This window comes from Phytophthora ramorum (genome assembly GCF_020800215.1).
Source record: "Phytophthora ramorum isolate Pr-102 chromosome Unknown Phyram_PR-102_s0003, whole genome shotgun sequence".
In the NCBI taxonomy this organism is placed as follows: domain Eukaryota; phylum Oomycota; class Peronosporomycetes; order Peronosporales; family Peronosporaceae; genus Phytophthora; species Phytophthora ramorum.
Window position 1 is genome coordinate 5,294,565 of NW_027150649.1, and position 23,159 is coordinate 5,317,723.

Genomic DNA, 23,159 nt, shown 5'->3' on the forward strand with positions numbered 1-23,159 from the left:
CCCACTTCAAAATTTCCGAGCCAATTAATACAGCAAAATCGGAAAGTGGGCAAAAATTCGAGATTTTGGATAATGTCAACGTTTCGGTAATTATAATGTTTTATATCAGTACATCCAGATGTACTGATTGACTCAAGCGTCGACGCCTTGATAGGATGCAGATCGGCGAGTGCAAAGGGAAAATGGATAAATACGCACTCCTGCTCCAATGTGCTTGAACGATGGGCACCCGCGCGCAATAATGGAGGAACGCTCCATGGTGGAGCACCTTCAATGCAGCTATCGGTGCGCCAAACCAATTAGTACGCTGCAAGGTGCGCGCACTTTTTCCGGCAGTCCTCTCGCACACCTACGTCACGTGGACCACGTAAAACGCATTTCTACCAATCGCAGCACATTCAGTTTTCCGCATCACAATAGGCTATGCCCGCGGACGCCGAGCTGTCGCTCTCGGCGCGCCAGGGCGACGACGTGCTCCTGACGGAAGAAGCAGAGCCCACTGGCAGGTACAGGATGACTTCGTCGGGCCTCTGCTGTGTGCGCTACGGCCGTACGCGCGTGCTATGCTCGCTCTCGGAGAACTATGGCTACTTCCCGGCCACGTGCCACGTCGGGCCGCACTGGGGCTGCATGCTGGTCACGTACTGCCTGGCCATGGGACCCGCGTTGTTCTTCTTCGCGCACGACCTGCTACTCGGTCTTAAGGTGGCGCTGCTCGTGTCCATCTGCCTCACGACTGCGTCCTTCACCATGGTGGCGTGCAGCGATCCAGGCGTCGTCTTCCACGACCTCCAAGTGTCGAACCAATTGCAAGGAGACATCGAGACGGGCATCATTTGTGGTGCGACTTGGGGCCTGGCATTGTTCCTGTCATTTTCAGTGCTAATGTTGATGTCTTGTGTTGTTTTATCAGCACAATGCGAGGTCCGGCGGCCGCTGAAAGCAGCGCATTGTTCTGACTGTGGCGTCTGCGTCAGAGAGGTTGGTGTTGCTAGTGAGAGGACTTGTAGGAGGATGTGGGGCTGATTGACATGTGGTGGTTGTTGTAGCTGGACCACCACTGTCCGTGGACGGGCAAATGCGTCGGAGAGCGCACGATTAAGTGGTTCTACGTGTTTCTGACCTTCATCTCGCTGCACTGCATGCTCATCGCTGCTGTCTGCCTCGTCACATTCGTTGCGCGCTGAAGTTGCCAAGATGAATCGCGCTTGTTGCATGCTCGAAACTGAATTAAGAGCATAACAACCACGAACAGGTCAACAAGATCGTGCCTGCATGCATTATCAGGTCACCAAGCGAGCACGAAGCCATCGCACACGAATTCTGGATAGCTTGAAAACACAGGACAACAACACACGGTGGACCATTCACTGTTGACCAACTCTACGTGTATTTGTTGCTCGCGCTAGCGAAACAAAAGAATTAAAAAGTAAGTAGAAGGTTACGACGGCACTTACAGCTCGTCCTTCTCGGCCTTCTCCTCGACCTCCTCGTCAGCCTCCTCCACCTCTTCGACAGCGTCCTCCTTGGACTCTTCCTCGTCTTCCTCCTCGTCAGCCTCCTCGGTCTCGTCTTCCTTCTCAGCCTCCTTGGCCTTGGCCTCAGCCTCCTTCTTGGCCTTCTCCTCGTCCTGGATCTGCTTCTTCTTCTCCTGCATGGCCTCCGTCTTGGCCAGCACAGCCTCCTCGTGGGCGTTGAATTCCTCCTCGCTGTCCGTGACGAGAATGTCGTCAAACAGGGTGCCGCTCTTGACCTGCCAGAGCTCAAAGCCGATGGCGCCCACATTCTTGGCGATGTTGTACATAGAATCGTCCTCGAAAAAGTCCGGGTTGTCGATGAGCGGGTGCACCCACTCGCCCTTGTAGTCCGGGTTGTCGACCATCTTGGGCTTCCACTCGCCCTTGTACTCGGGGTTCTCGATCATGGCCGGTTCCCACTCGCCATCGTCCTCATCGTCCCAGTCCTCGGGCTTCTCGGCGTCCGGGTCCGGGATGGTCTTGGGGGTGTCATCCCAGCCGGCGGGTTTCTTGTCCTCCGGGTCGGCCATCTGCTTGGCGTCGACCCAGTCCTTGGGCTTGGACTCGTTCGGGTCCTGGACCTGCTTCTCGGGCTGGAACGGCCAGCCCTTGACAAGCTCACCCTCCTTGACGCTCTTGCCGTCGATCTTGACCTCGTATGTGTTGTCCTGCTTGAGAACGAACGAATACAGGTGGGCGTCCGTGTCGGACTCGGTGCGGATCGTGTCCTTGTGGTCCATGTTCACGGCGTCCTCCCCAGGGCGCGCGTAATTGAGGATGGCGTGCGTCTTCTTGGTGCTACCGCAAATGTCCGGGCCGAACATGACGGCGTACGGCGAGTCACCGCCGAAGTTGGCCTGATCCACGTCCGCGGGCAGCAGCTTGATGTACGCGCCGCCGCAGTCCAGTTTCTGCTCGTGTTGCACCAGGTACGACAGGAAGAGGTCCCTGCCCTTGTTGTCCAGCGGCTTGTCGAACTTGGCCGACAGCGCGTAGAAGCGCGCGTCCTCGCTCGTCTTGATGCCCTGGTCGCCCTCCTGCGTGAAGTACTTGCCGGCAGCCTGCTCGAACTTGCCCACCTCGGACGAGGGCTTCCACGTGGACGCCACCCAGCGGCCCTCCCAGTCGGCATCGTCGAACGTCTCGCGGAAGATGGTCTCGGCCTGGGCCACGGTGGCGGCCACAGCAGCCAGCGCTACGACGAGCTTAGTCAGCATCTTGAAGATTGAGGGTCGGGAGGCTCTTGCTTGAAGCAGCGCAAATTCTCGAATGACTGTCTTCAGGATCGCAGGTCGGATCGCCACGTGTACGTTCGGCACCGGCTAAAGTGCGAGCTGACGTTCGAAGCCACGTGGACGCTGGACATACAGTGCTGGCCAAAAGGATAGCCCACCCTATATTGCGTCCCGCTAGATGATATGTGGTACACATAACTTATCCATAGTCAAACTAAGTCAAAATTAGTGTGTTGACCAGCCTCGTTTTCTAGGACTTGTATGCATGGATTCTACTCAAATTTGATTGGCAGAATCAACGCATTGAGCACACACGTTAAAATGGTTCGAATTTGGGCACCAAACCCGAAAAATTGACCGAGTTATGCGGGAAAATATAGGGTGGGCTATCCTTTTGGTCAGCACTAAGTGTTTTTTATTTTAACTTTACCATTTTCCATCTACCTTGTAACAGGGTACACCGACGTGTACCCAATGGGTTACATAAAGAGTGACGGGATGTCTCTCTTTTGTGCCCATGGTACGTGGTGCCGGTTGGCGGTGAGCCAACCATTGGGCACTTGTTTAGCTTTTACTATAGTTGACTTAGAGTTTGTAAGGATCAAGCTTGACTCACCTATAAATATATTCAGTCTTTAAACCTACCGTCTAAGTCGTAGTCGGTTCCCTTAGACCGGGAACCGTGAACTTGTTGTTCACCGAGAGCTTACGCTCTCTAGCACTTCCTCTGTGCAAGGTGCTGTGTGCCCCGTCACAGAGCTGCAGACGCCGTGACGAGGCAAACACCAACTTTTATAAAGTCCACTGATGAAACTGTTGAATGGGGAGTCGCGCTGTGCGCAATCTACTCGCTGGATGGTAGCCAGCATCGCCTGGCTACCAAAAGAGATAATACAAATGAAACAGAAACCTCTTTAAGTGTTAAACATAATTGATAACAAGTACAAGAGGAAGTTCAGATCTCCATCTGTGAGCTGGCAGAGAGCTCCCTGCCACCAATAGTGCGATGACGACAAGAGGCTGAAGAGTATGGCTGTCGAGGACGAAGTCCAAAGACGAGCTCACTTCCTCTTTTGCCTCAGAACACCGGGCACGGTTCTAGAGAATAGGTAAATAGGAATAAAATAAAATATACTGTATTTAACTTCATACAGAGTGTTCATTTCAATAGAAACTCGGAACGAGCGCTAGCAACTACCCCCACGCAATCTCCAGCTACCACTTGAGTACGCACAGCGGCGCACCACTATCACCACAGTGCAGCAACAGCAGCAGTCTAGTCGCGCGCGTCGAACACGGACAGCAGCAGCTCGCACAGCGGCGCACCACTATCACCACAGTGCAGCAACAGCAGCAGTCTAGTCGCGCGCGTCGAACACGGACAGCAGCAGCTCGCACAGCTCCATGCCGAACTTCTTCTTCTTGTACACGGGCTTGATGTCGCGCAGCACGATGTGGTAGCACACCACGGCCCTCACGCACCATAGCAATACCTTCGTTGACTTCACTCATGAGCATCTGCTGAACAAGGTCGCGCACGTTGAACCACATCCTACACATAAACAATGCCCTCGCCGTGCTCTCCCGGGGGGGGGGGGGGGGGGGGTACATCGTTTCGTCCTCGTCCTGCTCTCCCAAGTACATGAATTCTCATCCGCCCCAAGCGCAGCATGCTCAAGAGCCGCTTGCACGTGGACATGTAGCGCGAGTTCTGCTTCCTCAACTCGAAGCGCACGTGGTCCGGCGTGGCACGATGCGCAGGCTGGTGTCGGCACGAGGAATAGCCTTAGAAGCAGGAAGACTACACAAAGAACGCTGTGTTTCCCACTGAGCAACTTTGGGATTGAGGAGGGAAACCTCGAAGGTGCCAACCCTCCTCCGTTAGACTAAACAGTATACACTCAAGTATACACTAACGGTTATATACCGAACTGCGCTGTATAGTCCCAGACGTATACACCAACGACAGGAAATACGACCTTCGTTACAGTCCCACTTCGTGGGACTGTCGTTGCTATGCTTGCTTGTCTTGACAATCTGTCCGTGGCCTCTTGCCTGTCTTGGTATCAACTTCTTCAATACATGGCACAGGCACAACGTTCAAAAGCTGCCGTAGTCTTTCAAACTGTGTTGGGCCGAGAGCTTTGGTCAAAATGTCTGCCAGCATGTCCTCGGAAGGACAGTACTCCAAAGCAAATTCATTGCGCTCCCAGTAATCACGTATCTTGTGATACTTGAGGTCGATTCCTTTCACTTTGTAGTCTCCTGTATCTGCTTTGATGACCGCAATTGCCGCTTGATTGTCTTCGTACAGAATCGTTTGCTGGCGGCGCAACCCAAGCTCTTTGCAAAGATTATGTGTCCAAATAATCATTGTTGAACACTCTGACGCTGCCACATATTCCGAACAGCACGTATCGTCCGTAATGAGTCGCTGCTTGTGGCTCGAATACGCATAAGTACACCCTTCCAATTGCAATACAAATCCGGTAACAGACCGACGATCATCTTTTTCATTTCAAAGATCGGCGTCTGCATTCGCCTGAATCTGTACTTCTTTCTTTGGAGGTCTCCATGCATTAGTGTACCCCACAACTTGCAACTCCGGCGTCTCAGATCTCGTCCACACAAATCCGTAGTCAGTAGTACCACGCAAGTAGCGCAGCACCCTCTTAGCAAGCACATGATGCTCACGAGTGAAGCAGTTCAGACATTTTCCTAAAGTCCTCACCGCGTTCGCAATATCTGGGCGTGTGCACTGCACTAGATATTGTACCGATCCTACAATTTGCCGATAATCCATGTCCGAGTTTACATTGACACATACCGGTTCAATTTCAGGATTGCCAGGCATTGGGAAATTACCCTTCACTTGGGGCGTGTGTACAGGTTTGCTCTTGTCCATCCTAGACCGCACCAACACCTTCTCACAATACCCTTTCTGTGAATTTGACAGCATAGATCCTGGAATGTACGTGATTTCCATGCCGAGCAAATGTTTTACATTCCCCAAGTCCTTAATCTTGAACTTGCTTCTCAGCTCGGTTATCACCATCTCGAAGTCAGGTTCAATTCCAACAATCAAAACATCGTCGACGTACACAGTCACAAATATCTTGTTTGCTCCCACTGTTCTTACATATACGCCTGCGTCCATCTTGGTACGCTTGAAGCCACACTTCCTAAGATACTCATCCAGCATCTTGTACCAGATCCGCGGCACTTGCCTCAATCCATAAAGAGTTTGCAACAGCTTGCAAAAACGGTCTGTCCCATCATCGAAATAATCTGGTTGCACCAAGTATATGTCCACTCCATCCAAAGGTCCATTCAGGAATTCAGTGACAAAGTCCACTTGACGACAAAGTAAACCAAGATATAGAGCTAGCAGAAGAATAAATCTCACAGATTCAGCTTTTGCAACTGGAGCGTATGTTTCCCAGAAGTTGATACCAAATTCTTGTTGGCATCCCTTGATAGTGATCCGTGTGCGGTATCTACACACCTCGCCATTAGCGTTCCTCTTCCGGACAAACACCCATTTATTCTTCAGAACTTTCACACCGACTGGACGCTCCACCAACTCCCACACATGGTTTCGCATAAGCTCTTTATACTCAGTCTCGAGGCTTCGATCCATTTCCTTGCGTCAGGAGCACTCAAAGCGTCTGCCACAGACGTTGGTTCCAGCATTTCATTCACTGCTTGAATGACAAGACTTGCTGGAATTCCCAACTCATAATCAGACAGTCGTATATTCGGTCGTCTAATACGAGTCGGTCTTCGAACCGATGCACTAGGACCAATTGTCGCTTCCTCTTCCTCTTCTCTATCTCTCCTCACTGAGAGGGAAATGTCCTCCATCGGAAACCCATTTGCAATTACAGCATCAGTAGTCTCGACATCCGACTCACTCCAACCTGAATTTATGCACTAATCTTCCGAACCACTGAGAGCTAGCGACGTTTCTGAAGGCTTCCCGCTGCGGTTAGACAGCTTCCTATCAGGGCAGAGTCACTACGGTTAGACAGATCCTCTCCACCTTCTACATCGCCTCCTCCATCAGCATTCAGTCGATCCCCAGCCTCATTCAGTCCCGGGGTCCGCTCGCAAGCGACGACCGAGCACGAGCCCGAGCTCCACTCGTCGGATTCACACTCAACACTCCGTTATTAGTAGACCCAGCCGCCACTCAATACGGTTGGAGTATCTACCACTGGATTCACTTGGAGTTCTCGGAAATCCCCACTACGAGACCGTTTATTGCGATGTTCACCATTCTCAGTACTCCAAAGAACCAATGCAGGACTCGATGATGATAGATTACCTAAACGAATGTAAGGTATCTTCGCTGGAAGATTGTGTTAGCTGTGCGCATATCTATTGAGCAGGAGCTTCTCCACCAAGCTGCTCTCCACTGTCCAATCTTCAGCAAATTCAACAGTCCTCAGCTCCCGACTTCAAGTCCAAAACCCGATAGCTAATTGAATTCTTTGCATACCCCAGGAACAAACCCGGCTTACCAGGGTTTTCCAGCTTGTTCTTTCTCAGAATCTTCTGCGTGAAGGCAAAGACCAAACAACCCCACGTACGTAGGTTGGAGACATCAGGCCGCTCACCAAAGCGACGAGTATATGGTGTTTCACCAGCTAAATCACAACTAGGACTCACATTCAATACTTCCACCGAAAACGTGAACGCTTCTCCCCACAAAGGCTTAGGCATGTCAACCGAAGTTAACAAACTTCGCACACGAGACATTACAAGTCCATTCATATGCTCTACGAGCCCATTTTCCTCGGGGCTGTACGCATTTGTCGTAATCAAAGTGATCCCATGATCATTGAGAAACGTCTTGAACTTGTTGTTGACTAATTCGCGTCCTTGGTCCGACCCAAATACTTCAATGTTGTGTTTTTGTGCAAGCAACCAAGTCACATGCTTCTGCATAACATCACATGCTTCTTGCTTTCTCTTCAGGAGAAATCCCCATAGATATCTTGAAGCTTCATATTGTACCAATTGGAAGTGACTGTATTCATTGTAGGTGGACACTCCGATGTAGCACATGTCAAACATGAGCTTCTGGGAAGGAACGGTTGATCTAGTTGTTTTCATATTCTTGTAGGACATTCGTTTCATGCGAGACTGCACGCATGTCCAACATCGTTCATGAGGGGCACTAACATTGTCCGTCAACTCTAGACCATCAACAGTTCCGTGTCGAACCATTTTCTGAAGTGCTCCATAATTAAGATGACCAAAGCGCAGGTGCCAGCGCACAAGCGTACCTTCATCGTGATGTCCTTCTTGCGTCATTGCCTCAACTTGATACGCAGGGATCGCAGTTGACTGCAGTCGATAACGTCCACGCAATTTCTGCAACTTCAGAAGCTGACGCCCATTTCGGAGCCACGCTACATTCTGCTTTATCAGCTTGACAAAATTCCATCCGTCCTTTTCGAGCTTGTCCAGGCTCAGTAAATTACTTGTTCCTGTCGGCGTGTACAAAACGGTCGGGAGGCAAAGCGACACATCCGTACGCGGCTCGTTTTCATTTTTCACTCGAATATTTACATCACCAACCAGTCCTCTGTTCTGTGATGGTTTGCCTTGCCAGTCAAACACCACAGGACCATCATCTTGATGTTGATGTGAAAGCAAATCTTTGTTGGTACATACGTGGCAATCACTAGCAGAATCCAGTATCCATTCAACCTCATTGTTCAACACATTCTGATTAACGATAGTCTCTGAGCCAGGATGTTGTCGTGACGACATGTCAACATGTCTTGAATTTCCTCCATTATTATCACCACTTCCTCCAGAGTTGTTCTTATTTTGCCACCTCTTACGCTCCGGAAGTTGTGATTCTGACTCACCATTGCCATTTGGACACTTAGCCCGAATGTGACCGACCTGACCACAATTCCAGCATTTCCGAGTGTCTTCACTATCACTTTTCTTCCCGCCTTGCTTTCCTCCAGATCCACTATGGTTCTTGTTCGGGATATATTTGACTTTGTATCTACCTCGACCACGTGTCTTGACCTTGCTCTGCTGCTTCCCATGTTGGCTGCCAGAGCCACACTGCGCGGAGAAGATATTCTGACCATGTGAAGATTCATCATCAATCCGATCATCAAGATCAGACTCCGCTCGAAGTGCATTCATCACTTGAGCAGACGATGGTGCTGAGCGTTGAGATCCAGGGGTAGCCAGAACGTCGTTGTGCTTGGAGAATTGACGCACAACTTCCCGATGAGTCTGGAATACGTTACTCAAGATAATTTCTGCAAACGCTTCGTCCGAAATCACCTTCTTGTAATGTAGCAATTCATTACGTTGATGCTCCATCTCGAGAAGCCAGTCGTTCATTTTCCGCTCAGAAGTATACTTGTTCGCATACAATCGTTGCCTAGCGAAAATGTAATTCGCGTACTCTCGCTTGGTTTGCTTGTTCACAAAGCTAGTCCACATTGTCTGTGCGCTCAACTCATGACAGATAAGCTCGGCATCTGCAGTTGGAACTCCATGCACAATAGCACCTCGAGCCATGCTATCCATCAATGCAAACTCAGCGTCTGTCATACTAGCACGGGCAATATCCGCATCCTCAACAACGCGCCAAACATTCAATCGCCTCAGGAATGTCTCCATAAAGATCAAAACTTCCATACACAACTGGAGGTTTGTTATCCAACTTCAGTCCAAATCCACCGCCAGTAAACTGCAACGGCAGCACTTGTGGATGTTCAAGTGCACCAGGGTGCGGCATTGGATGTGTAAATGCCGTTGATCCCAACGATGGAATCGTCGGCCACACCGAGGTCGTTGTCAAAGGTGTTGTCAATAAGGTTGGGTTGGAAGCCACCAGACTACCCACAGGAGCTACACCACTCGAAGACGTATGCGCAGCACCACTTCCAGTAGCTCCCTGGAGTGTGAAACTTCCCACCACATTAGACCCTCCAATAGATTCGCTCAATCCAGAAAACGACACGGCTACAGAACTCAATCCGGAAGAAGATATGGCTGAGGAGCTCCCACTCACTCCAGTATTCGACAACACACCGGCGGAAGACAACACGCCACCTCCAGACGACGATGCCACATCCACACCACTAGATGCAACCGGGGTTTTCCCATTCGACATTTCTGCACTCAAATCACTCCACGAAGCTCGACGAGTATTCGTAAAGCCTCAAAGCTATTTGGGCTCATAACCTGGCACGATGCGCAGGCTGGTGTCGGCACGAGGAATAGCCTTAGAAGCAGGAAGACTACACAAAGAACGCTGTGTTTCCCACTGAGCAACTTTGGGATTGAGGAGGGAAACCTCGAAGGTGCCAACCCTCCTCCGTTAGACTAAACAGTATACACTCAAGTATACACTAACGGTTATATACCGAACTGCGCTGTATAGTCCCAGACGTATACACCAACGACAGGAAATACGACCTTCGTTACAGTCCCACTTCGTCAACCCTCCTCCGTTAGACTAAACAGTATACACTCAAGTATACACTAACGGTTATATACCGAACTGCGCTGTATAGTCCCAGACGTATACACCAACGACAGGAAACACGACCTTCGTCACACGGCGTGGTGCGTGATGCCCACCTGCAAAATGTATCCACTTCTCCCTCTCTAACTTGATGTCTGCAGCCCGTGGTCGCTGCCAACATGGATACGATCGGCACGTTCGAGATGGAGGGGCCCAGTTCCAGTTCACCGCCTGCGTTCAAAAGCACTACACGCCCTCCGAAAGGGCCATCATCGCCAACAAGCAAGCTGGCCGTGCTGCCCACGACGACAACGAAGCTGCAGAAGATTACGGTCATCCTCAAGAGCCACGCGGACAACCACTTATTTGTCTGGACGTGACCAACGACTACTCGGAGCACTTTGTGCAGGCTGGGCGCAGTTTGCGCTCAGCCTTCCGCGAGCACGCAATCATTGCTGGCAATATTGTGACGGGCGAGATGGTGGAGCAGCTACTGATGTCGGGGGCCGACATCATCATGGTCGGCATCGGCTCAGGTTCGGTGTGCACAGCCCGCATGCAGACGGGCATGGAGTATCCGCAGCTATCTGCGGTGCTCGAGTGCGCTGATGCTGCTCATGTTCTCAACGGCCACCTTTTCTTTAATGAAGGCTACACGTGTTGGGGTGACATGGCCAAAGCCTTCGGTGCTGGGGCGGAATTTGTCATGCTCGGGAGAATGTTTGTGGCCCACGGCGAGAGCGGCTGTGACAAGATCGAGATGAACAGTATGCAAATGCATGTACTGTACAGTGTACAGCCGTGTTAACAGCCTGGTGGACTTTGTGGACACGATGGTGATGACGGGACACGAGCAGAGCCTCATTCTTATCCTATTTGGAGCAAGCTATCGTAGGAATGGCTATTATCCATGCTGACCGTAGTTGGATGCATGAATTGGCTCAGTGCATAATGGTGCAACCAGCTTTTATTTGCCGAGAAGCAAGTAAGAGGCCATGTTTTACAGTAGCTGATAGAGCTACAACTGCTGGGGGGCTGGATCGGTGACACGATCCTTGATCACGTGGTACCATTGCCAGAAGTGGTTCAAGTGGTTCTATGGCATGAGCTCATCGGGGGCCACGAAGAAATACAATGGCGGTGTGGTCGAGTACCGTGCGTCTGAAGGCAAGAGCGTAACTGTTCCGTATCGTGGCGCTGTAGCTTTCGCATACACAGAGATCTGGGCGGCGTACCTCCGCACGCACTTACGTGGGTGCCAGCAAACTGAAGAATATAAACAAGGTACGAGCTTACTATTGAACTGTGTCGTATACAACAAGCCTGACGCATGGTGTCGTCAATGCTGACTTTTGTTATGCAGCGTACGACATTCATTTGAGTCAATACGCACTGCTTCTCGACACACTTCAGGACATTGAGAATTCAACAAGTGCTGAGTTTAGGAAAAGCGTTTTGAATTACCAATATATGTGCATGTACACTTTCAATCTCTCAAGCAAACGGAGTGGTGATCATTAAATGCATCAAACGGGATGCAGCGATCCACCACGACTTGGGATGTTTTGCCGCCATGTGATGGTAACTGGCACTTCTTCTAATGAAGAACTTCCCGCACTAGCGGCAAGTCATGTCTTCCTCTCCCTTGCTTGCATTCTTGTGTGATGTAGCGCTTTGAGCTTTTGCCTCTTGCTTGAGAACAATACTACCTACCACCCCCCCCCCAAAAAAAAAAAAAAAAAAAAAAACGGAACCGTTGGAGGCCATAATTATAATCCTGGAATATCGCATGATTTGAGAACAGGATTTGGCCGTGATTGGAATGTATTTTATCTTTCCGGCTCGGCGATTCACATATTTCCGATTCGGATATTTTCGAGCGAGCGAGAGCCCTCATTTTGGCTTTCCCCGAAGATGCAAGGCGCTGAGGATGCAGCAGCAGTCATGGGCTCAGGAAGCGGTAGTGCTGGAGGAAGATCGGCGGCGCGTCCCTGACCACGGCAGGGTCCTGGCGTATCGTGGACTCACCCCCGTGAGGACACTGAAGCGTCTTCGGATGAGGACGCGATGGATGAGACGGCTGAGACGGCTGAGGACACGATGAATGAGACGGCTGATGTAGCAGAAACTCGCAGAGGCGGAGGCCGGGGCGACCGCGAGCGTTCAGACACGGCTGGTGACGCATCCAGTGAGCAAGAAGCAAGCCAGTCCGACAGTAACGCTCTCCATGGTCACAGCAAAGTGGAAGTCGCAGTCGAACCGCCAACTGTCTGGCACACGAGCTGGGAAGCTTGGCTTTCCTACTTTGCGATATATCGCGAGAGCACCATTCAAGTTCTGCCCGTGCGAGAGACGATGTCTCGTGCCGAGCGAAACAAGCGGCTGTCGAAGACCAAGAAAGGTGGAGATGAATCGCAGTTGGTGCCTGAGGGCACAATCGTGTGTACATCTGTACACACGGCTGGAAGAAGCGCAAGTCTCGCGATACCGGCAGCCGCCCTAGACAGCACATCCGGCTGACGGACTGTCCATTTCGATTTGTGGTTCAGTGGAAAGTGGCCCGGGGGGAGCTGCAAGTTAAGAACGGTTTCTTCGTCCACAACCACAAGCTGTCTCCGTCCAGCTACGCCACTTACCCTTCTTCTCGGGGTGTGGACAACCATTTGGTTGCTGCACAGGTTGAAGGGATGCTGGCGATAGGGGCCAAGCGGTAGAAGATCTACGACTACCTCCTCGAGCATTACCAGAACGTAATCCAAGTGGAGGTGGATAACATGGTGTGGGGGCACACTTCTTCGGTCGCCACGGTGGACGACTACGACGCTACCGCTCGAGAGCTTGCTGCGTTTGCTGCGGCTGACTCTGAGAACGTTTCCGCGGTGGCTGAGACTGCTGGTGAAGAAACGGGTGTGATTTCGCTAGCGTCATCGCATATGAGGCGCATCTACAGTCGCTTCAGCGAGCTGTTGTTTGTGAATTGCAGCCACAAGACAAATCGGTGAGTGTGATTTTATGTGACGGGGGTCACACGCACCTTAGCCTTAGAGGAAGCGTTAACGCGCTAACCACAACAGACGCCTGGCGTCTCTGTTGTAAGCTTGCCTTCCAGTCGTTTCCGGGTACCGAGTACCAAACGACTTGCGAACTTCCAGGTTAGAGTTAAACTGTCTGTATTAATCTCACTTGTAAGGTTCTAACTACTGTAAACTATCTGCATACTGAACTCCTGTCTAAACTGACGATCTTCCAAATGGGTGGCCCCCATTTGATCCGCTACGGTAAGTCCGACTCCGTACCTAGTGTGATATACACCATCGTACTTAACGTGCTGCCGAGTGCCAAACACCAACTCGTGTGAAGTACGTACTCGTACTTAAGGTGACCAGTGTGAACCACACCGAAGAACAATGGGTCTCCCCCTTTCACAAGTTCTTTTGCTCGGCAACGGTGTAGGCCAGCGTGGCCCCATTACATTTTATGTCCATGTTTTTTCCATGATTAATCATGTATTGTCCCATGATATATTATGCTTTGTAACAAATACAAGTACCAGTTGCCCACCATCATGACAATGAACGAATTTGGGGAGGGCGCAGTGGTCCAGCAGTCTCTGTTGGAGCCCAATCGAGACTGGTACATGTAGTTCGCACTGGTCCACTTGAAGTGCCTCCATCCAACACGTATTGACCGGCTTCGCGTGATCGTCGTTGACAAGGACCTCAACGAAATCAAGGTGCTGGAATCGAACTTTCCCAGGGCGCGCGTGTTAATTTGTCACTTTCGCGTGATCAAATACCTCAAGGAAAAGAGGGTGAAGCCTGAATTTTGCAAGATATCGGCAGATGACGCAAGTCAGGTAGATGCGGCTGTCCACGCTATGGTCTACGCAGACAGCGCAGACAAATACAAGATTTCGCATGACTCCTTCCACGGCATTTGCGATCGCGTTGGATTGCAAGATTTCTTCGCTTACTTTGAGAAGAATTGGGATTCGTCGCAGGAACGCTGGGTGCTATACCATCGGGCCAAACTCCCGCACCTTAGGAACCATACCAACAACAGGTTGGAGAATTTCTTTGGGAAGCTGAAGGATGCTGTCGACGGGTCCTCGAGCATGGCTGGGTGCGTGAAGACCCTTGTTGCGTATGATCGCCGCATGGAGAATGAGTATGGTTATCGGGTGGCAAGGATTGGACAGTTCGTGAACAGCAACTTCGAAGAGGAGATGTTAAACGTCCTTCACTTCACGTCGCACTTCGTGGCCGAACAGATCGCAAACCAGTACACTAGAGCTCTTGCCAGCGCTGGACGGTACAAGTTCGCAGTCTCCGGAGGTGAAGAAGGTCAAGTCGTGTTGCAAGGACCCAGGAAGACGCATCGCCTTCGCGTGGACACGTGGGAGTGCGACTGCGAGTTTGGAATGACGATGATGTTTTCTTGTAGACACGCGGTCGCCTACAGAAAGAAGGAAAAGATTCCTGGGCCGCTGATCGTTTGGATGCGCATCGACTCAACCTGGCTGGGAACACACTTCAGATGTTGCCCATCCTATTACATCCGCACAGCCTCCACGATGAGCCGGACCCATCAGCGACCTGCTGCAACAGTCGATCGACGGTGTTCCGCTCAGAGACGCTATCATCACGATGGCGTCACACTATGGCGTTCATGAGCGCACGGTTTCACGCGTTTAGCGCAGAGCGAAGCTTAATGCTGAAACCAACGGCTTCTGTGCCGCTGATTCGATGAAGCCCTCGACGGGCAGACACCCCATCGGCTACACCAATGCTCTAGACCGACTGTGCCCCCCCCCCCCCCCCCCCCCCCCCAACCAGCGCTCTACTGTTCGCTCTGCGGCTGTTGCATTCCTGCCACGACGCTGGGGCGCCGAATCCGGCAAGGCGACACGCGCGTTGCAACCAGAGTAGCGAAGCCCCGCCTTACCGACGAGAGCAAGCAACGGCGACTGTCGCACTGCCTCAGTCCCGTGGACAGAGCTTCCTGTCGGTTCGACGACATGTACGACGTCGTCCATGTTGACGAGAAGCTCTTCTACGTGGCTGAGGTAACCAAGCGCTTTGTTCTCCTTTGAGATGAGCCTATGCCAGAGCGCACAGTACAGAGCAATCGCCATATTTCCAAGGCCATGTTCCTGGTGATTCCTCGCAGGGATGCGACAGCCGGACGCTACTGTGACAGCGAGCTAGGCATCTGGCCATTCATCGTGCACACCCCGGCCGCATGAAGCAGCCGGTATAGACCTGCTGGCACACTCGTCCTGCAGAACGTGTCGACGGCACAGGCAACGTACCACGAGAAGTTGAGCTGTTGCCTGCGCTGGTGTCGCGATGGCGTCATATACAGAATGGGGGCCGTATTGTCGTGCAGCAAGACAATGCGTCCCCTCATATTGACCCATCCGACCCTGCATTTGTGGCTGCAGCTGCTACTAGTGGAATGAGGATTACATTGAGCTTCCAGCCGCCGAACAGTTCAGATATGAATGATGGTGGTGACATAGCGTTTTGGGAGCTGCCGAGCTCAACGCTAAACAACACCGATGGAGCCATGCATGAAAGATGGCGGCGGCAACGTCATTCATGGTTGTAACTAAGTTTGTCGCCTCGTCAATCGGGTTGGTCACGACATTCGAGACCAAGTACCGTGCCCTTTGGGCGTAAGTATGAACGTCATGCTTGCCCTGTTGCAGATCTAGAAACTCAACACTCGATCGGAGCTCGTTATGCGGGGATTCAAACGCGTGTTTGAGCTCCTCCTTGAAATCCTCGTACATGCTGAGCCACGTATGTCCCGTGAGTCGGCGTCTGTACGTCCAAATCCTTGCTCGTCCGCCAAGACATGACATGGCGAACGCAACCTTCGACAACGGGTCGACGACACGTCGAGCCGCAATGGCAGTGTCGACTTCGACAAGCCAACGGAGGAGAGGTTCCCCATCTCTTTCAACGTAGCTGCTTACGTGGAGTTTCAATGACTCCACGCGCGGTGTGGCCGATGGCGACACCGAAGTTCAAGCAGCGGTTTCACGCTGTTCCTTCACGATGAAACCCAGAGCAACACCGTGTTGCTCCGTCGGCGATAGCGTTCGCAACATCGTTGCTACCGCCTCTTCCCCAATGACGTTGGAGGGCCTCCCACTCTGGTTCCGACAGGTGGGGGCAGTCTGCACGCGCAACATGCGTTGCAGACGTGTTTGGGCTACCCACGGACATGTTACTGTCCGAGGGCAGGTTCTCAGCCCCGCGTTCGTATTCCATACGAACGTGTTAGTCGGTCGTTGGACGGACTACAAAGTGCTACCAGGTGTAATGGGTCTGCTTAGACCCACTACTTAAGCTTACACGTGTGCGCACGTGTATGAGGAAGCGTAGGTGTATTTAGCTTAAGTTCAGTATACTTGAATCCGCAAGTATACTTTAACCTAGACAAAGGAACCGAACGATAGCTTTGGTGCTAAATGAGAACTGTATTGATTGTAAATGGGGTTTCCTCCTAAAACTGATATTTCTAATGAGAGGTTCTGCCATCGGATGGCTGGCAGAATCCCTATCTAATGAATGACTCTTATTGGTAGAAAGATGTTACTTTCTACCAGTCATATGCTTTTGCTATGAATGTGGACCATGGTCAACCTGAATGTGGTCATTAGTGCGTGTTGCGCTAAGATAGGAGGTGAACCGAATGTGTAGCCCCACTACATCTCGTACCAGTTTCAGCGCAAAGAAAGTCGGCCAGGTTTCGCGTGGGCACGACCGTACTGCAAAGTAAGTCGACAGTAGCTCCAAATTGTCGTGCATCCACAGCTTCACTGCGACACTGATGGAAGGTATAGATCTTGGCCACCGTGAAGCTTGACGGAGCGGAGGGAGGGCAGCACTCTGGGCGAGACCGGAGCGGAGACTGGAAACCACTTGAGGGGTAGAACGAAGATTCGAAAGTGATTGATTGAGGTCTTTAGTTCTCTAGCCTTCTCGCTACTCTAGACCTACTGGATATACGCTACTTGATTCTTTGCTGGATACTGAGTTACTTCAGCCAATGAGAGAGCGCCACGTCGAAGCCCATCTTGTACCTACAATCTTGTACCCACAGGTGGCGTAATAGGCGTGGGTTCGGATTGGATCGGTTCGGGTTAACCGGTTCAAGGTCAATAACTGATACCAAACCGGTAACACTCAATACCCGCAATAGACACAGGACACGGTAAATGTCATCATTGATGTAGTGGTTGTGCTCGCGTATTTGTATTTGTTAACACAATTATCAACAGCATTGTTAGCATAATTACCAGCACCATTGCATCACCATTCGGAATTTTAGGGTTTCTCGCCTCATTGTTTGTCTTATGGAAAAGGACCCATTTGCTGCTCGCGCAACGATGCATGTGATCCGATCTGAGCACCCCGTAAAGCGATACGCGGTTTGCACACTGACACGTGTACCTTCCGCCCATCGAAGCATCCATGCGTGCAATAATATTGTCTGTAAACGTGTTCAAAGCGCGCCAAAAAGCGTTGCGGTATCTCAAACTTCACATACGCGTGCTTGCCTTTGGCAATCCTGTACATAATGTACGGATAAGCATTCATCAATAAAATTGTCCGTACATTCACCGCTGGCTGCACTATTCATCACGACGTGATCCTGTTGTTCCTCAAAGAGTGAACTTTGTTGCGCTTCATGTAAACCAAGATGTTGGATTCAAGATACTTGTCGAAGTCCTGCTCGAAGCTCGACCAGTCTGACCATTCACGCTTCGCCACAGACGCCTCTGTCGTTACGGAGATATTCTTTACGAGGCTGCCATAATTTCACGCTTCTTACCCCACTTTGACGGACGATATCGCTTTTCAGGTGGTGGAGCAGCAGACAACTCAGATCCCGATTCTAACAGCGTTACAAAACTTATATCAGAGTTTGATATCAAAACACACTTCCCGATAAAATACAAATCCGTACCGGCTTTTCTTTTTCTTGAACGATTTTTCAGGACCATTATCCCCCCCCCCCCCCCCCCCCCCGCCACTGTTGTAGCCCTCTCCACACCTAAAGTTTCGTCACCAGGCACTCGTTGTGTTTTCCGTACCCACGACTTCGGGCACTTGGGTTGCGTTCTCCGTCTCCACCTCTGCATCACCCCACCCCGACGTTTTTAGAGCCTTCTTTGCGTCCGCATCCTTCTCCACGACCGCATCTTCGTCTGGGTTCTTCTTCGCGTCCACAGCCTATTCTCCTGGCTCCTTCTCCGCATACACGCTCCCAGTCCCGCCAGTTGCATCCCCCACGGTCGCACAGTCGTCCTCAGCGATCTCCATGTACTCGTCTCTCGGGGGCTCTGCGCGGTCGTCCTCTACTTCCGCGACATCCTCGTCAGCGTAGTCGTCCGTGTGCTCGTCGGATTCACGATTGCTTCCTGGCTCGTATTTTGAGTCGCCTACACACAGTAATACACAATACTTCCTTGTTAGTGATACAACCGCAAGATATTCCGATTTGGGGTGTACGTGCCCGGCATTTGCGCCTCAGCGATACTGTATCCAGCGCATCGTTGAACCTTATCAGTGTGCGTTCTCGGAGCTTTCTTGAACTATAATTCATTGAGTCAATGGTGTATCTGGACCTACAGTATCAATGATGATATAACCACTTCCGCATTCAGCCCTGCTCTGTATTCTACGGTCTACTCTAATGACTGTAACGTTACGGAGCCAAAGGCAAGATGCAGGTGGGGTGACGTATACAGCGTCACAGCCGACAAATCCTAGCAGGAATTTTCCACACTGAGTAGTCGCTTCATTAGAATCCATGGGATCTCTAATATGTTAATATGTCGGTTGGTATAGGTATTCAAAGAAGCAAGGAGGCTGTCAATGTCCGCCTCTTTGTATACTGGCACAATATGTGCTGTACCATTGCTTATGCTTGAGATGGCGAATACCTACCAGGGTGGACTCCTATCATACTGAGCTCTAATATTATCACTTCGTCTTATGACACTCCATTTACCAGTCTACTTCCTCTCCACGCTCCCCAATGTGAAACACTTAGACGTTTTACTTGATCTTGCAAGCGGATTACGCGCCCATCAAGGACGTCTCCGATTGGTCATAATCCACGCCTCGCACCATGTATAAACCTTCCACAACCTATCTGAATCCCATCATTTCATATCACAAGTTTACCATGTTTCGAAAACCTTCCAAGCTGTAAATATCGGTAAATACTTCACCATTTATCGCCCAATCCATCGGTTTTCTCAGATCTCTTCATCAGGTTCAACAGCGACATAGAGCCCAGGGCAGTCATTCTGCTTTCCACCGGCTCCTTCGAGCGGTCTCAGCAATGGAGAGCTTGTTCGACGGCGCGTCGTCCCCGCCCGGCGTCTTTTCGTCCGCGTCGCCCGCCCCGTCCTCTCAGCTCTGGAGCTCCCCGTGCGGCAGCAGCGACGGCGTGTCATCCCCCGCGAGTGACGATTTGTGCGTGGCGCCCCCTCTGGCCCAGGACTGGGAGATCCTGAGCGATCTCCTCATCAACGACGCGCTGAGCGCGTTGCCACCGCCTTGCGCTGCCAATTTCGGACCGACCTCGAGCTTTCCGAGCCAAACATCGGCTCCGTTGCGGCAGAGCGAGGCCACACCGTCCTCCCCGTTCTCTGGGTCCCTTCCAGCAGGTTACAGCAGCAGTAGCAGCGTGAGCAGCGTGCCGGAGGCTGTACAGGTGGCGCCCAGACCCGTTGGGAAGCCCAGAGCCCGAGGAAGAGGCAGGAAAGCGGTCGTCAAAAAGGAACCACTCACACTGGAGGAGCAGAAGAAGCAGCGGCGGCGCTCGCAGATCGCTTCCAGTGTGCAGAGACACCGGGAGAAGAAGAAGTGCCTTGTGTCCTCATTGCAGGCAGATATGGCCAGACTCACGGCCCAGTTGGCCACGCTAAGAGCGGGGAGAAGGGCTCAATGTGCTGACAATGACCAGCTCGTGGCGTACGAGGAGCAGGCCATGACCCAACGACGCAAGAGGAAGCAGGCGGAGCAGACCAATCAGGAGCTCAAGCAGGCGCTGTTCCAGCAGACGGCGTTCCTGGGAGGCATGAAGGCCTTGATGGGAGGAGGCAACTTGCCTTGCTCCAAGACGCTCGAGTTCCATGACTGGGTGCACTCGTACACGGCGCTGGCTTCCAGGGACTCGCTGGCGAGACGGAAGGAGTATGTTGCCCACTTCCCACAGAGCAAGATGGAGCTGGCCAACAAGTTGGTGCTCAAGAACACGGAAGAAGAGACGCGGAGGCTGCTGGCTGTTGGTGAGGTGTACTCAGCCAATGTGAAACTGCTGCACGATGGAACGCGCGATTTTGAGCAGCTGGATGGTGGAAATTCGGATGCCATGATGCGGGAACTCTTCGGTAAGAGCAACGGCTCTTCTCACTGCTGCAAGACGGATGAGGCCGGTGATGGCCGCGTGATTAAGGAGTTTACTTCGGTCTTCCTGTTCAATGAGTCAGTCCACTGCACGCTCGAGTCGCTCATGGAGGTGGTGTTCACGAGCATGCGATCTATTGGCGTGTACTATCCTGCGATGGCCTACCAGAGCCGAGCACTAGACGAGGTTAATATCCAGGACGAAGAGAATGGTGCAAGCTCTCGAGTGTACTACTCGGAGCTAGGAGCTTCCATGGCGCCTGTTCTGGAGGCCGTGGATGAAGCGCGTGATGCTGAGCAGATCAAGGTCGAGGCCCGTGTGCTCACCAAAGAACAGCGTAGCCGTGACGAAGGAATGATCCTGTGGGACTATGTGGATGAGGACTCACTCCATCCGCTGCCGACGGACGCTCCCGGTCGTAAAACCATTCGCCGCAATGTCTGCGGCGCTATGATCATCCGGCGTGAGGCCGGCACCGGCATGCTGTCCGTTCGTCACGTCTCCATCAAGGGGTACTGCCCGCTTGCGAAGCCCAAGAATGCGTCTGGCGCACTTCCAACTCAAACGCCAGAGGCCGAGGAAGCAAGACGCGCAGTGACGCGACGCATTGGACTGCAGGCGTCCGAGTACGAGCGCATCCGGGACCGGTGCACGCGCTACGTGTTCAACGATATCTCGAGCCACTTCGCCTCGTTACACGTCTCCTGATCACGTCAGCGAGCTGCAAGACCTTCTTATCTACGTATTACTTGACTGTTTCACTGTAGCTGTCCCCCTCTCATTATTCGGAATGTGCAACACGAAGCCATGGTTCATCTGCAGTATAATAACCCCGTCCATTGAAGTAACTCTGTGCTCTATACAGGAAGTTAAAACATAAGGGACTGTCAGTAACGAAAGCGTTTGTTGATAACATTAATACCAGACTTCGGTAGCTGGTAACTTCTCCTCCTACTCCAATCTGCGCTCTCCGCTTAGTTCATGGCACCCACGAGGACCACCGCAATGATGGCAGACAGGATGGCCGCGAGGTTGGCCTGAGGAACCGCCGACGCGGCGCTCGACCCGGCCGCGCTGCTACTGGCACTGGCTGACGAGGTCGTCGAGTTGTCAGACTCGGAGCCGGCCGATGAGGCCGTGAGCGAGTACGAGTCGGCGATGCCGACGCCGGCGGCGTTGCGCTCGGCCACCGTGTCGAGGATCTCCTGCGGGCAGATGGACGAGCAGTTGAAGCGCTTGACGCCCGCGAGCTGCTTGTCGGCCGCGTCGTTCTGCGCGATGCACGACATGCACGTGTGGCAGATGGAGGCGGGCTCGGTGGCCGTCGTGTTGACCTCCTGCACGCAGTGGAGCTTCTCGGCGCAGATGGGCCCCTCCTCCGTGGACGTGGCAATGTACCCGTACGAGTCGACGCACTGCAGCTGGTCGCTGCACTCGCCGAACTGGGGCACCGAGCCCGACGTGACGTTCGGGTTGGCCGAGTTCTGGCAGCTGTCGGCGTCGGCGGCCGCGCACTCGCACATTTTCTTGTCCTTGCCATCCTGCTTGCCCTGCGACACGCACTCGAGCGCGAAGCCGTTGAGCTCGGCGCAGTTGTCGTCGCACTCGAGGCTCAGGAACTGCAGGACGCACTTGCTCGGGTTGTATTCCGTGCCCATGAACTCGGTCGTGCCGCTCTCGGCCTGCACCGTCGTGCCGTTCGTGCCCACCGACATGGTGAGGCTGCCGCTGTCGTCGGCGGCCAAGGCACCGGAAGCGCCGAAAAGGGCCAAGAGACCCGCAACCTGGAACACGGACGAGAAAGCCATTGCGGTGGACTGTTGCGCTCGAAGACGAATCGAAGAATGAGCTGCTTTTTGGTGGAGGGGACCAGACACACGCTGATCTTTGGTGCTGCTTGCACTTTCGAGACCAGCTGATGCGTCGTCTGTACGCGACTGACTCTCTCGGGGTTTTCACTGTTTGTACATGCACCGGAGGCTTTTGCTGTGCGTGTGGATCAGTTCCTATCGTGGAGCTTAATCACGCCGTTCCAATGCTATTGAGCGGCTCAGTGTTTCCTGCCTCGGAATGTGCATTGCATTATTGCTGGTCTTTTACATGCGCGTTTCCGAGAAGAGCTCACGAATTTCATGAGGAAAGCAAGGAATACGCAGTGGACAGGGCGGTGTTGTGGGCAAGCCAGAGGCTGGAAGGTTCTCGAGGGATTTCAACGCGTTAGCAACGACGTCGAGCAGTGTACATGTACCACGCCGGACATGCATCTAGGATCTCAATATTTGGGATTGCGGATGCCGTACACATCATTCGAGTTTCGAGGCCTGCTACGATACGGCACTGACGCAAGGGTTTCCCAAAGATACTCGAAGGCCGAGTGATGAATGCTGGCTTTGCGGCGAAAGCTTTGCAGCGCCAAGTTCAAATGGTGAAAAGTGCAGCAAGTAATGGTGGAAATGGACCGGC

At 52.3% G+C, this 23,159-nt stretch overlaps 6 protein-coding genes across 6 annotated transcripts; 3 read left to right on the forward strand and 3 right to left on the reverse strand.

Annotated features, from left to right (window-relative positions):
* Positions 1 to 423: 423 nt before the first annotated feature.
* KRP23_4689 (Palmitoyltransferase app) lies at positions 424 to 1,187 on the forward strand (the record flags this gene model as incomplete). Its single annotated transcript, XM_067889678.1, has 3 exons — positions 424 to 841; positions 914 to 981; positions 1,050 to 1,187. 3 exons carry the CDS (start codon positions 424 to 426, stop codon positions 1,185 to 1,187), a joined length of 624 nt encoding a protein of 207 aa, XP_067748817.1.
* A 266-nt stretch (positions 1,188 to 1,453) lies between these two features.
* KRP23_4690 (Calreticulin) lies at positions 1,454 to 2,734 on the reverse strand (the record flags this gene model as incomplete). The annotated part of the gene is made up of 1 exon (XM_067889679.1): positions 1,454 to 2,734. The coding sequence occupies one exon, from the start codon at positions 2,732 to 2,734 to the stop codon at positions 1,454 to 1,456; it is 1,281 nt and encodes a 426-aa protein (XP_067748818.1).
* Positions 2,735 to 10,413: 7,679 nt separating this feature from the next.
* On the forward strand, positions 10,414 to 11,070 carry KRP23_4691 (GMP reductase; the record flags this gene model as incomplete). The annotated part of the gene is made up of 1 exon (XM_067889680.1): positions 10,414 to 11,070. The coding sequence occupies one exon, from the start codon at positions 10,414 to 10,416 to the stop codon at positions 11,068 to 11,070; it is 657 nt and encodes a 218-aa protein (XP_067748819.1).
* A 7,438-nt stretch (positions 11,071 to 18,508) lies between these two features.
* Positions 18,509 to 18,881, reverse strand: KRP23_4692 (uncharacterized protein; the record flags this gene model as incomplete). Its single annotated transcript, XM_067889681.1, has 2 exons — positions 18,509 to 18,717; positions 18,788 to 18,881. The coding sequence occupies 2 exons, from the start codon at positions 18,879 to 18,881 to the stop codon at positions 18,509 to 18,511; spliced, it is 303 nt and encodes a 100-aa protein (XP_067748820.1).
* Positions 18,882 to 19,625: 744 nt separating this feature from the next.
* On the forward strand, positions 19,626 to 21,404 carry KRP23_4693 (uncharacterized protein; the record flags this gene model as incomplete). Its single annotated transcript, XM_067889682.1, has 1 exon — positions 19,626 to 21,404. One exon carries the CDS (start codon positions 19,626 to 19,628, stop codon positions 21,402 to 21,404), a length of 1,779 nt encoding a protein of 592 aa, XP_067748821.1.
* Positions 21,405 to 21,670: 266 nt separating this feature from the next.
* Positions 21,671 to 22,504, reverse strand: KRP23_4694 (uncharacterized protein; the record flags this gene model as incomplete). Its single annotated transcript, XM_067889683.1, has 1 exon — positions 21,671 to 22,504. One exon carries the CDS (start codon positions 22,502 to 22,504, stop codon positions 21,671 to 21,673), a length of 834 nt encoding a protein of 277 aa, XP_067748822.1.
* Positions 22,505 to 23,159: the final 655 nt, after the last annotated feature.